The 13,329-nt window shown below is 46.3% G+C and overlaps 1 protein-coding gene and 1 non-coding gene across 2 annotated transcripts in view; both read left to right on the top strand.

The window, feature by feature from the left end:
* Positions 1-5,164: 5,164 nt before the first annotated feature.
* Positions 5,165-5,246, top strand: TRNAS-AGA (transfer RNA serine (anticodon AGA)). The gene has a single exon. It is a non-coding gene; the product is annotated as a tRNA-Ser (tRNA).
* A 62-nt stretch (positions 5,247-5,308) lies between these two features.
* HS1BP3 (HCLS1 binding protein 3) overlaps positions 5,309-13,329 on the top strand; it is a 50,754-nt gene continuing 42,733 nt past the window's right edge. The window contains exons 1-2 of the mRNA XM_074153484.1: positions 5,309-5,514; positions 9,727-9,892. Coding sequence (XP_074009585.1) covers positions 5,474-5,514; positions 9,727-9,892 — 207 coding nt within the window. The 5' untranslated portion in view covers positions 5,309-5,473. The remainder of the gene's footprint in view (positions 5,515-9,726; positions 9,893-13,329) is intronic.

Here is a 13,329-nt window from a genome sequence, read left to right as displayed (position 1 = left end):
TGTTTTGGGGGAGATGAAAAGCAAATCCACGAGCTGCCAAGAATCACACCCAGGCAGGGATGCAGTGCTGTGGGAGCTGATCCCTGCTCGGCAGCCAGGGGACAGACGTGACCCTGGGATGAGTTCATGGGGTCACACACCTTGGCTCTGATGGAGACCCCTGTCCTCTCACGGGGAACAGAGAGGCATTAACAGACCCCAGCCACTAATCACTCGATATTTTAACAGGCTTTGGGAGGTTTTTCTTCCCCACTTTAACCCTTTCTGGGAACTCTGAGCCTGCAGAAGACACCTGGTAGGCACACCTTTCCTCCAGCACATGTGGCAAAAGGCTACCTAGTGCAAACCTGCTTTTTCCATGTCCCAGACAGAGCTGAAGAGATAGGGAAGGACTATCCTCTTCACCTCTCAGGTCTGGGGTCTCTGCTACAGCTGTCCTCCAACACACTCCTTGCCGCGTGTGTTTTCCATTGCCCACTCACCAAACAGGTCCCTGATTCGGCACCAAGCTGTTCCCCAAGGAGGCCAGGACCTGGTTATCAGTTATCTCACAGGCACTGGACCATAAGCTCTGCAGAGAACCTGGCTATCTCACAGATGTCAGACCATAAGCTCTGCAGCCACCTGCCAGCTCCCGAGCCATCTGAGCTTGCTCAAGTCTTTGCAAAAACCTCTTTCATGTGTTTTTTTAGGTCTCCATAGTGACGGACAAGGGGAGAACTTTTAAGCCATGTCTGGCAAGGGACAGCAAATGTGGTGCTCCTTTCTGAGCGCTGGGGAGGGGGATGATTGATGTATCTCCATCATTTCTCCCTGTATTTCCTTGCTCCAGCCCAGTGGATGGAGAATAATCTGTTGTCTGTCAGAAAAGCCCTGTGCTAGTACAGGGAGAGGTCATGGAGCACAGGAGCTGTAAGATGCTGATTTCTAACCTTCAGCATTTCTGTCATCTGCCCCTTTTTCATCCCACTCCCGCTTATAATACAATCACAGAATCATTTAGGCTGGAAAAGACCCTTAAGATCATTGAGTCCAACTGAAAACCTCACAGTCAGTCCCCCAAAACCCTCTTTGTGTATTTAGGCAGGTGCCTGAGAAAACTCCGGCCTTATGAATCTGTGAAAGGCTCCTAGTTTAGCTATTGGGAGTAAAATCATGTACAAAGAGCAAATACTATCAGCCCTAACTGCAAATGTGGTCATATCGCTAACTGGTTTCAGCTCTATAGGAAATCCCAGTGTCACTGGTCCCAGAGTCAGGTTTTGAGCATGAGTTGAGGGTTCAACTGGAGTCGGTGGGATTGACTGTGCAAGACAATCGTGCTGGGCAGGAGCTGGATGGGCAGTTGGCTCCCAAAGGGTGAGACACAGCTGGGAATTGCAGTTAGCACCAGTGACCTGTCCCTGGTCTATACGTTGTATTTGAGTGCTCTCTAGTGGGCAGAAAAATTTGTCCAGAGGCAAACGCAGCTGCTGCTCACCTGCCCTGAGCCCAAGTCACCCTCAACTAAGTGTCTGAGGCATTGGTTCTGCAATATCTACACGCCATGGGGCTGTGCTGAGTGTCTGGGCACAGGGTTTTAGAAGGTGGTTCAAAGCAGGGTCTTCATGTGACCCTGCATGGCAGAGGTTTCATGCAGGGTCATGGAGGACGCATGCCTCGTCAGATGCCTTTGATAAGAGCTCAGGCACAGAGCGCGGGATAACATCCCAACATCTTCCCCATTACATGGCCTTTCAGAGCTTCTCCTTGTGTTGAAGGAAACACCTGCACGACCTGCTCCTGCATGTGCAGTCAGCAGGTAGCAGAGCAGGTAGGTACTGTGGAAAGAGAGCAGAAACAATTTTTGGTCCCTAAGAGGAACCTGAAAAGGTGGGGAAAAATTATTATATCAACTCATCAACCACCCCAGGAGCCCTCTGCTCTGAGAAAGCCCAGCCAGTGCCAGACATAGTTGCTCTGAGGCAAGATAGTGTTCGTTCCATATCACAAAGTGATAACCCACTAGACGCAGTGGAAACTTACACTACTTCAGTGTGACAAGAAAGGTTTTATCCCGTGGAAGTCAACTCAGGGCACAGGCCATTAGCTGATTACATAGTGGGTGCTCCCAGATCATCAGGAGCGTATTACTGAATCCAAACCTTCAAAAGGTGTCCCAAAATCATGAGTTTTATAAGGATACTGTATTTCGGTTGGAATTTACTTACATTAGGTGTCTGAGTTTTAAGTTCTGAGAATAACTCATCACACTTTCCTTTTATTTCTGTGAAATAATGACAGCTAAAAGATTTTTGATGATGGTGAAAATGGAAACAGCCACTTGACTGGCTACACCAGTTATAGAGGTTGTATGTATCTCTCCTTAAATTCTTTGTTTAAAACCTGGCTACTCCATTACCCCTGTGCTGTGTGGGCTACTAGTTTAGGTTTTCAAGATGACACTGTCTGTCAGCAAGGGCTCCTCTTATGTGGACACTGCCCAATGCTCAGACATCTTGAACACAAATTAATATCCTTCAACCACTTACTGAGCTTAATTACTTGTCTCCCATTCATCCTTCATCTTCTAGAGGCTTTTGACTGAGATCGGGCTGGCCTCCTTTTCTTTGAGCACCTTCTTCCACTTGGAGCAGTCATCTTTGATCTTGCCTTTTCTAGTTAGAATCCACTGAGGCTCTAACAAAGTACCACACATACCTGCAGTACAAAAATATAGGATTGTAAATGGTCAGTTATTCTATACAAATTCATTATTAATTTTGTTACAGAGATGCTGCAGCTATGCTTAATTCAAGCCACTGAATACTGACTGCATGAATTTGTGGATTCAATTTGTTGAGGGTCCAGAAAGGAAGAAAAAAAAAAAAAGAATAGACAAAAATAAACCAAGAAATCTACCAAACCAGACTAAACCAGTCAACACTGGAGAGTAAAAAAGCAGGAAAAAAAGCCAGCAGTCCCAAAGAAAAGAGCCCTGAAACTTCAGAGAGTTTCTTCCTCTCTCCTTTGCTCATACACAACTGAAGTGAGGCAAGGTAGACTCATGAGGGTGGGAGGAGCAGTTAAGCGTAACCCAACTATTGGTAGGGAATCGTAACTGTATTAGTGATGACTGTTACTGGTATTAGTTCTCAGATTTGCTGCGCATCCTCCCATAGGTCTTCCCCTGCACGTCTCCAATTGATGATCAGCTACGCTAACGAGCAGTGCCACTGATGGCCTGGGTGCAGGGTCTGGCCAACGCTCATGAATGTGCTCTCTTCTGCCAGAAAAAAGAAAAAAGTAATGGGTCCAATGGAAGAAATTTTCCATGTAGCATCCAAAGCAACATGGAAATCAAACTCCAAATATTCTGGGAGGTTGCTTCTGGAAAAGGCAAGATTGTTGCTCAGCTGCAGCAGACAGCTCTATCAGCGTATTACAGTTTGCTTCTATCGGGTTTGACTTTTGTGCACCTTTTATGCTGAGATTCACTCAGAAATGCATTCTTCACAGTCACCACCTGATGAAAGACCCTACTCTAAGTTCATGGGTAAGTCAGGTGATTCTTTCCACAACTTCAGACGTTAGCAACACTGAGACATTTGTTTTAGTTTCCAACTATGCAATGCTTTTGATGGTACAAGCTGTGGACTTATAAAAATCCCACGTATGATGAGACTTGCTAAGAAATCAGATAAACAGGCAGTGCTTGGACTTCTTCACGCACATACCGACGCAGCGCACCCAACCTTTCTAGGTCAAAGATAGAGCCCAGCAGCGTACTGGGGCTGAGCAGACACTTCTGTCTGGGGAGAAAAGCCCCAGTTTTAGAAGCACCTTCACAGCCACTCAGTGATGTTTGGATGGACGCTGCTCAGCAAATGCCACAAGCACTGCCTCAGCGGGGGCTCACGGCTCAGGTCCTGCTCTATTCTTGCTGTCTCAGGCGGCAAACTGCCAGCTGCTTACTCCTTGTTACTATCTGAATAAATTGGATTATCCAGGAAGCCAACTGGGGATAAAAATGCCATTAGAGAAGTAATTCATTTAGACATATAACTATTTAGGATATACTTATGCTTTCAGGAACTCCAGCCCAGAGCTTTTTAACCCTTCAGAGGCCACATGAGAAGGATTCGTGGTTCATAAGTGTTTTCCAGTGGCTTGCAGCACTTCTGGCAATTGTGATTCCTGCGCCAGGAAGGCTGCAGCCATGTGGTGGTATTTACACTCTGCTTAACAAAAGATTTTCAGTGGCAATAGCCAGGGAGAGAAAACAACCAGGATTTAGGAAGGAACTCCACTTAGAAAGTCTCCCCTTTTTGTTTGTTTTGACTCACAAGTTTCATGCTCCAGACTTTTTGTTTCACCAGAAGCAGCAAAAAAACATCCCGTATCTGCCACTGGATCTCTCTTGATTTTTACAGAATTCCATCACATCCACAACTCCTCCAGCTGTCTCCTGCTGAGATGAAATCTCGGATGATGATGATGAAATCCACTCACCAAGTCCTCTCTTCCAGGGGGCTGTTCCTCTCTGGGGGCACCCCTGGACCCGCTGCAGACCCCCTCGGGGTGCAGAGCCTGTTGGGGGGGGGGGGGGGGGGCGGCTGCACTGATGCAGCATCTGCTTTCTATTGCTTTTCTAAAATTCCTCACCATCTCCTTAGTTCTCTGCCGCGATGTTGAAGCGACAGCACAAAGCTGTGCTCGGTGCGAAGCATTTTTTCCTCGGTGTTTCCCTGCAGAAGCTCCACGCAGAGGAGGAAGAAGCACCCAGAAGCGTGAAAACGAAGCCGGTCTCCCCGGGCCAGCTGTGGGTGCCGGTCGAGGGCAGCAGAGGGAGCAGCTCCTTGCTGCTTTCTTTCCAAAACAGAAAAAATTGGAGCAAACCGAGCAGCCCCGGGGCCGGGCCCGGGGGGGTTGCGGCTCCCGGCTCCGCTCTTTGCCCCGGCGGCGGGCGAAGGGCTGCGGCGGGGGGGGGGCGCCCGGCCGCCGGGCTGGCTTTTGGTGAAGCTCATGCTCTCCAGCAGCACCGTGCTGACTATTTTAAAGCTATTTCCACCGGGCGGGCAGGGCACACGGATGCCACCGGGGAGGTGTTTTGGTCCCGGAAGGAAAGAAGTGAGCGGAGGGTGTATTAGTGGAGGTTTCGGCGCCAGAGAAGCCGCTCGTCGGTGTAGTCGTGGCCGAGTGGTTAAGGCGATGGACTAGAAATCCATTGGGGTCTCCCCGCGCAGGTTCGAATCCTGCCGACTACGGCCCTGACCGTTCTTTTTCTCCCCTGGCCCGGACATTTTCCTCACCCACCCGCTCTTCTCAGCCACCGTTTTGCACCGCAGCCGCCCGCCGGCAAACATCCGGCAGGGCGGCCGCTGCCAGCCCCAGGGAAGGCAGGGAGAGAGGCGGGACCCCGTGACGGCCGGACGCGGCCTCTCCGCCCGGGCCGGCGCCGATCCAGGGGGTAGGGGTGCCGCTTCCCTCCGCCATGCAGCACAGCCCGGCGCCCGCCGTGCTGGTCACCACCAGGTATCGGGGAGAAGCAGCGACCCTACCGCCCCCTTCAACTTCGCCAGCCGCTGTGGGCGCTGCCGCCCGCCGCGGCCTCCCCTTCGCCTCACGGGGAGGCCGGGGCGGGCGCTGAGCGGAAGCGGCGGGCGTTAAGGGGAGGCCGAGGGGCGGGAGACGCTGAGGGCGCTGGCGGAGCTGAGGGGAGGTCGGGGGGCGGCGGGCACTGAGAGGAAGCGGCGGGTGCTGAGGAGACGCTGAGGGTGATGGCGGGGCTGAGGGGACGCCGGAGGGTTGCTGCTGCGTGGGTTTGCCCCCAGGACACTTCGGATAATCCGAGGTTCCACGAGTTTTTGTGGCATTTCACCGCCGGGAGAGATCACAGTGGTCACTCACCTGTCTTGCGTAACAGCGGCCGTTGGGGTCCCTTCCTCCTGTGGTAACTTAGGGCCTTTTCCCTTCCATATTGCTGGGGGGATAGCGTGTGCTCCCACTCTCCAGAAACGCCTTTTCCTTGTCAGTATTTTGAGGTGTGTCAGAAGGAATTCAAATTCGTCCAGAAGTGAACACTGGCCTCTTTGAGGCAGTGTTTGTGGCTGACCCCAAACGCCACCATGCCCTGTGACCTGTCCCTTGTGTCCACCAGGCTGCAGTCAGCCTGTCTGGGCTTGATGTTAGGCCGGGGATGGGCATAATAAGCTTATTCTGTTTTCCCACCTTCTTGAAACCATGCCCTAGGTGGGTGCTGAGGCACTTTTTTCAGTTGCATTAAATTTTTAAAAACCTGTATTTTCCTAGATGTGGTGAATGAACCCTTAAGAGAAATGTCGCAAGAAGAAAACGCTTGTGGCAGTCTTTATAGAAAAATGATAGAGGTATCTCTCTCTTTTTTTTTGACCCCTGCGAGACATTTGAGACCGCATGAAAGCAGTTTCCTATCAGATGTGACATGACAAACTGAAATGTTGATTCAGCGAGGTCTCGCCTCACGCGTCTACCTCCTAGGATATAAGTAACAACTATTTCAATCACATTTAACTTCAAAGCCGTTCTTTCAATCCTTAATTATTTGGCTGTATCGGGGCCTGACTTCCTTTGGAGCAGCAGTCTTGAACCTTCAAACGTATCTGACTTTACTCACATACATGTTTTGTGGGACTGACTTTATATTAGGTTTAGCCTCGGAAATGGAAATCTGAACACCTGGATTTATTTAACAGTCAATAGACTTTACACCTTGCAAAGTGTCCCACTGATGCCGGAATGCTTTCAGTGATAAAATTGGAGATACATATGTGTGGGATTAGGGCTTTAGCAAGTAAATGTATTTTCTAGCGTGTGAGATAAGATAGCTGTATGGTTGTGACCTGTTCACTCTTTATACATACTAATTCGGGGAATAGGATTCCTAGTTGCTATGGTAATAAAAATCAATAATAATCTCTATGCTTGTAGTTAGACTACAGAGAAATAAATATGTTTGCTGGCTAATTCGTGTCTGATATTTTGCCTTCACTTAATGAATAAACTAGCTGTACAAGGTTTTTCTCCTTTGAGGCTGAGCTGGGTCGTCACGGTTCGGTCCCCTTTGGGCAGAGGTGGCTGGAGCTGGGTGCTGCCGATAGGGCTGGCTTTATCAAGGCAGGAAGTGCAGAGTCCCCTCTCCTGGCCACACAGACACTGAACAAAGTTTCTCTGGTCACAGCACTTGGATCCCTTACTTTGCATTCTTGCTTGCAGTGGCTGCTTTCCCTTCTCTCCCATCTTGGCCTTTCAGCACAGAAAGCAGATTAATTAAAATACAACCCTTCTACATTATGTGCAAATCAAAAGATGGGAGTGAAAAGTTGTGGCTCTTCGTGAATTTGTTGTGTGAATTTGTTGAAAAGAGTTGTGTGCTCTGTTCAGCTGACCTTTAGACAGTCTCCCTTTCCTCTGTCCCGTGCTGATCCCTGCATGATCTGATTGTACAAGCACAGTGTTACTGGTTTGAGTGGTCTCATTGTATTCAGGTGTAGTGATTCATGTTAGGAAAGTTAAACCATGTGCCCAAGCGTCCCCTGAACCATCTGTATTGTAGACAAAAGTGTAACTTAGAGGTAGACAAGCTAGATTTAAATAAGGAGTAGAAGCAGTAATAAACCTCTGTGTCCAATTTAAAAAAGCAGCTTTCTCCTTTTGCTTCTTTTTTAAAGCTACTAGTGTAAAAATAATTGTGTTCGATGTGAAAAATGCAATGAAACTATATTCTGTCTGGGGACTTGTAGGTGCTGCTTCCGCTTGAATAACAACAACAACAACAGTATCGAATGAATTAAAACACCGGGGGCTGCTTATTTTGAAACTAAGGCATTCCAAGAACTAGTGTGCGCTTTGGAGATTGCGCTGTATCTGTCTCAGCCTCCCTGCTGATTTCTGTTCGTTTAGAACAATTTTTATATTTAAAAAAACGACACAATCCTGTTGCTATGGAAGAGCTAATAGCGGTAGGTTTCGTGTCAGAGATGATAATGAAAGTGATCATGAGGTCTAAAGCAAACAAACAAAAATGTAGCTATTGCCCCTCCCTCTAATCGCTTTCCATTACAGTCATTTTAGCTGAGGCTTTTAACAACTTTAAAAGAAAAACCCTGGATGTGTGTTAAAGTAGTTATTAACTTTATGACATTTTTAGAACTCTCTGATGCAGCAGCTCTTACACTGAATTTGTTGTTGTGTCATCTGAGTACATCTATGCATGGTTGGTGTTTTAAGCTAAATAAGGCCATTCAGGAGGGATGGTGTACTGGTGTTTTTCCCTTTTATTTACATCAGAGGTGAAAAGCAGGTTAATTTGTCATTTATGCTTTGTGGCTGTGTTAACAGAAATAAATCACTACAGAGTACCGTCTGACAGACCTTTTTGCTGTCCTAACTGCAGTCACAACTTTTTGAGTGACTATGCATCTGGAGAGCATTTCCAACATTTCTAAAAACCCCAGATCCAGCTGGTTTTACTGGCAGGTGTCCTTTGAGTCAGTATTTTGGCTGCCACCGAAGGAGACAACACTCCAGCTAATGACTTTTACTTACAGGTTCGACAGACCGCTGTGTGAAAGCCAGGCACCTATGTATTTATACATCAGCGCTATTGATTCTCTGTTTGCAGCCCGAGAACATGTAACTGAGAACAGAATTCTGTCTGTTAGTGTAAAGTCAAGTCCTTGGCTGGCAGAAAATGAGAACAGAATCAGAGCAAACAGAACAGCATTTAGGTACCTAGTATAAAATCTTGGCGACAGTGGAGCTATTGTTAAAGCCGTAATGCTTTAAACATGGCTTGCAAAGAGGATTGGGTACAAAATCAGGCCCGTGTCCTTGTTTGTTGCTATCTGATTTATTGAGAACTCTCAAGACAGTCTCTTTAAAAAGCTTTTTATTCAGTTTTACATTGGAGATTCAGAGGTTGCCTTCTTCAGAAAACTCAAATTTCAAAAGAACTGGTCGAGTTTTGACACGATGAGAGAAGACTCTTGAAACTTTGTTTGAAACCAGACTGTTTAAACCTCTTTAAAGTGTATTTTGAGTTCATATATCTTGTGTATCCTTAGGTGAAGGGCATCTGTGTTAATGAAATTAAACTTCCTAAAGAAAGAGGCAAAAATTCCACAACACATGAAAAGTGGTTTTTTTTAAACAGACCCTTCTGATTTCATTAAAAAACATTCACTCACACACAGGAAGGATACACTTGGAGATGTGTTCAGAGAATACTCAGTGCTCTGAATGATAAACTTCTTTCTGATTCGGGCAGAGTCGGTGGTTCCAGCGACAGCAGCAGTGAGTGTGCTGTGGCTTGGCATGGGGAAACTTTGGGGAAAGGATCTCTGGTCAGTTTTGGTTTCCAGTCTATGGAAACAGACTGTTTATTTTGTTAAACATACCATTTCAGTCCTGTGAGTGAAATCCTGTTCTGAATGAATCCCCATTTTCTGTTCCCAGAAATGCTATGTTCCTGGCTTTTTGTCCGCAGTGGCCGTGGCAGGTGGTTTTGGATAGACTATAGGAAGCAGGCCATGTCCAAATTTGTATTGTTGCAGAGGAGGAACAGTGTTGGGGTAGGGTCTGTCTAGTGGCCTGTTGAAATGGGAGTCTTTGCGCTGACTTTCTTGAGCTTTGAACTGGATCCTCGGAGAGGGTCAATTAAAAGTCTTTGTGCCAGTACCTGAACCCTGCATGTGTTTTCTTCCCTAGGCAAATTCAGAATACGCACACGGGGCTGGATTTGTCAGTGCCGGAATACCAGGAAATCCGTGGGAAGTTGATGTCTGGCCACGTGGAGTATCACATTGTCGTTGTTACCCGACTGGCTGCCTTCAAATCAGCAAAGCACAAGCCTGACGATGTAGTTCAATTTATGGTAAATGTTTAATCAATGCTGTGTTAGCGATCACTTTCTTAATCAGCTTTGATTATTTTGGTCCTGATGTAGCAGATAATTTATCGTCACAGCCTCCTTGGGTCAAGGTCCTTGGTAGGACAACACAGTCTGTACCATTTCTGCAACAGGAGTATTATACATATATTAATTGAACTTTTTAATCCAGGAGCTCAAAGCAACAGTGACTGTTTGTTGTTGCCTTTTAGGCATTTTGCATTATGGGTCAACAAATAGAAACCAATTAAGCTTTTTATAAGTCCCACTACAAAATTAGTTTCTCTCATATATGTATCAGTACTGGGAATGGATACCTAAACAGGAAATAAATATATAATAGTTTACTTGAGTGGAGAGAGAATCATGTGGGGCAGTAAGAGGAATTAGCCTTGCAGTAGGTTAGCCTTGACCTTTTAGCCTTAATCTGTTATCCTTGACATGGTTTTTAAAGTCCTTAGTAAGACAGTTTTAAAAGGAAGTGTCCATATAAAACTTTGCTGAGTTGGATTGTCTTTTTCATGACACCTGCAGAGTAAAGGTTTAAAAATAGCACCTGAGATCCATTTCACCTGTTTCAAGTCATCTATAGCACGTCCACGTCCACTTGAGCTGTCTCACCTGGGACTCTCTATTATAGAGTTGATGGAAAAAGGTGCATTTAGGGTACATTTAATTTGATCTGCTTTAGCTGTCTGCTGAACCACTCACGAGAAATGTTTGTCTGTCCATTGACTCTAAAAGGACTTTAAGCGGATGTACCCTGTTGCTATTTTAAGATGTTTTGGGGATAACTCTTATATCAGAGTGATGTGAGTGCATGGTTACTTGGTAGACCATTAGCCCTAGTGTAACTCACACTCCATAGAGGATGGCTGATAAATGGATATTTACACAGTCTGATTTGCAGATAAAGCTACATCTGTCAATGCTGTGAAGAGGTGCATGGTGAGGAGATCTTATACATTTATTGCACTCTTTATGCTATATATAACTTCATGGTAAAAGCAGCAGTGGTGGCATAATAGTCTGTTCTGTTCTCTCTCCCTGTCCCTGACTGCTTGTTCTCGCTCCTGCAGTGTTTCCTTCTGTGTGCCACTGTCATGTGGCTATTCTGTAACATCAGCTGAGGAAGGTCCTGGTTAAAAATGGGTGTTTGTGGGTTTTTTTACTTAGTACTAATTTACACCTGTTTCTTGAGCCTCTGAGTTGCACAGCTCCATTAAAGTTTGTTTTAGGACAGGAGAAGGGCCAGACATTGGCAGATAAGAGAAGGGGATGTGGAATAGCTTTTTTTTTCCTGCAGCAATGCCTGCTTATATTTGTAATATTTCCATGCAGTTCTGTGCAAGAAAGAACCTGACTAAACCTGAGATGTTAAACTGGGCTATTGTCATCTAACATTTTGCTTCACTTAAGAAAAAGTAGATAAAATCAGCTTGTCTAAAAAGAGAAACAGACTTCCTATTGTGGCCCCCGTTCTTGCTTAGACTGTCTGTTCCCACGTCAGCTCTCTCTAGGAGGATTTTCAGCACTTAGTTGCTCTTCTCAAGTGAAATAAACCTTTTTGATTTCTTCTCTGGTCGGACCTCCTGACATTTCATTCTTCATGAAGAAGAAAACTGGTGTAGTCTGACGGCAATAACATTTATCTCCTCAGATACATTTTTTTCGGCTGACTAAGTCTGATATATGATAGAGTTTGGTGTGTGAGAGTAATTTAAAACCATGAGCTGGGAGGTTGGAGGACGGATGCTTTGCATCGATTCATTCCAATGAGTCTTTTCTGTGTGTATTACTGGAAGGAATAGAGGGATTCACCTGTCCTAACTTATCTCTCTCTAAATTGGATATTTTAATCTGAGTCTGTCCCTGCTTTTATGGTCAATGGGGAGAAGGGGAATGAGGTGACTCATCCTCTGGAAATGCCTCTCTTCTTTGACCGTAAAGGGAAAGCATTCCACATTTTAGACAGCTGGGGCAGGGGGCTTCAACTCCAGGCTGAAACGTTTAAGGCTCAATTGAGTTGCACACTGTCTGTACCACTGGAGGTGCACTGGGATTTTCAATCTAGCCTTCAGAAGGTTGTGGGTAGGTCCCGTGTGATATTTGCCTGCCGCACACAAGCCCCTTGGTTACGCCAAAGCATCTCGGATGGCATGAGATGCCTGTCTTTAGGCAGAACAATCTGCTCTCTATGATTAGATGGCTGTATTTGCTTCAGATTTCTAAACTCCCATCTCAGTCAGTGCAGTACGGATGAGAGGACTATAGCTGAGCATCTACAGTGTGGGGGAATCCACTTTGCTTAATGTACGTGGCTGGTACCATTTGAGAAACCCTAAGTTATCCTAGAAGCCTGCATAGGGCTGGCAGATGTGACACAGGACATAAAGGCATTGGTACCATCCTGGAACACAGCGAAGTGAGATACTGTACACCACCCAAGGTACCACTAGCTACCTGTGTTCAGGTAAGTTGAGTTTCAGTCACATCTTCCCAAAATGTAGTGACTGTATCTAAATGTCAGGAGAGCTAATACACCTGCATCTGGGCAGCTTTCTTAACCTGGAGGCAAATCCCAGCCCTCTGGCTGCTAGGTGAGGTGAGATGAGCTGCACCTGCAGTGCCTTCCATAGAGCCTTGTTCTGCTGGATGTTGTACCAGCACAAACACGAACCATGACCCTTCCCCAGAGAGTTTGCAGGTGAAGTGTAAGAGAACCAGGCGACTGGGGAACAGCAGGGAAGAATGAGGTTACGTTGGACAGCAGATCAAACACATCAAATTTGTATAGCAAGAGGGAGTGAGATGGGACCTCTTAAGGAGGAAGACACAACGACTGTGTGCCTGTTCTGCCTTCCCAAATAGGCAAGCAGGATGGGAGAGGGAACTTATTTTTTCCATTGTTGAAATGATCAAATCTGAGAGGCTGGAGAAAGGAGGCAGTGTCACAGTGCTGAGATGAGAGGTAGATTAGAGAAGATGAGTAGGCATAGTAGGATTTTCTTTGGCTCTAGCTATATTAATCCAGTTTTGGCTACCTCAGGAGCCAGATCTGTGTTTTGAGACCCTTTGTCTTACCTTTTTCTTCCTCCTCCTTCCCCTCTTGCTCTCCCTGAAATATTAGCTAAATTAATTTTCCTTGTCTAGCTGTTCTTCCACCTGCTTCCAGTTGAAGTGACTGCCTTCCACGCTCTCATACCCTAGGTGGCAGCAGTGAAACTGGCTTTCTGTGCATTAGGCTGTGAGCAACTGTAGGCAGCGATGTGCTTGAGCTCAGACGGCTTCTCTATATCCCCTGGAAAAAGATGGTGAGCAGGACAGAAGCATCCTCTAAACTAGCCGTGATCTCTGGGCTGTGATTTAGACCACACTGGATCGAGATATGTTAAGGGCCGATGACCAAAACCAGATGAACA

The sequence above is a fragment of the Numenius arquata genome, chromosome 9 (genome assembly GCF_964106895.1).
Source record: "Numenius arquata chromosome 9, bNumArq3.hap1.1, whole genome shotgun sequence".
Taxonomy (NCBI): Eukaryota; Metazoa; Chordata; class Aves; order Charadriiformes; family Scolopacidae; genus Numenius; species Numenius arquata.
Note: the sequence above shows the minus strand (reverse complement) of the source record. Positions and strands in the feature narration are given on the sequence as shown.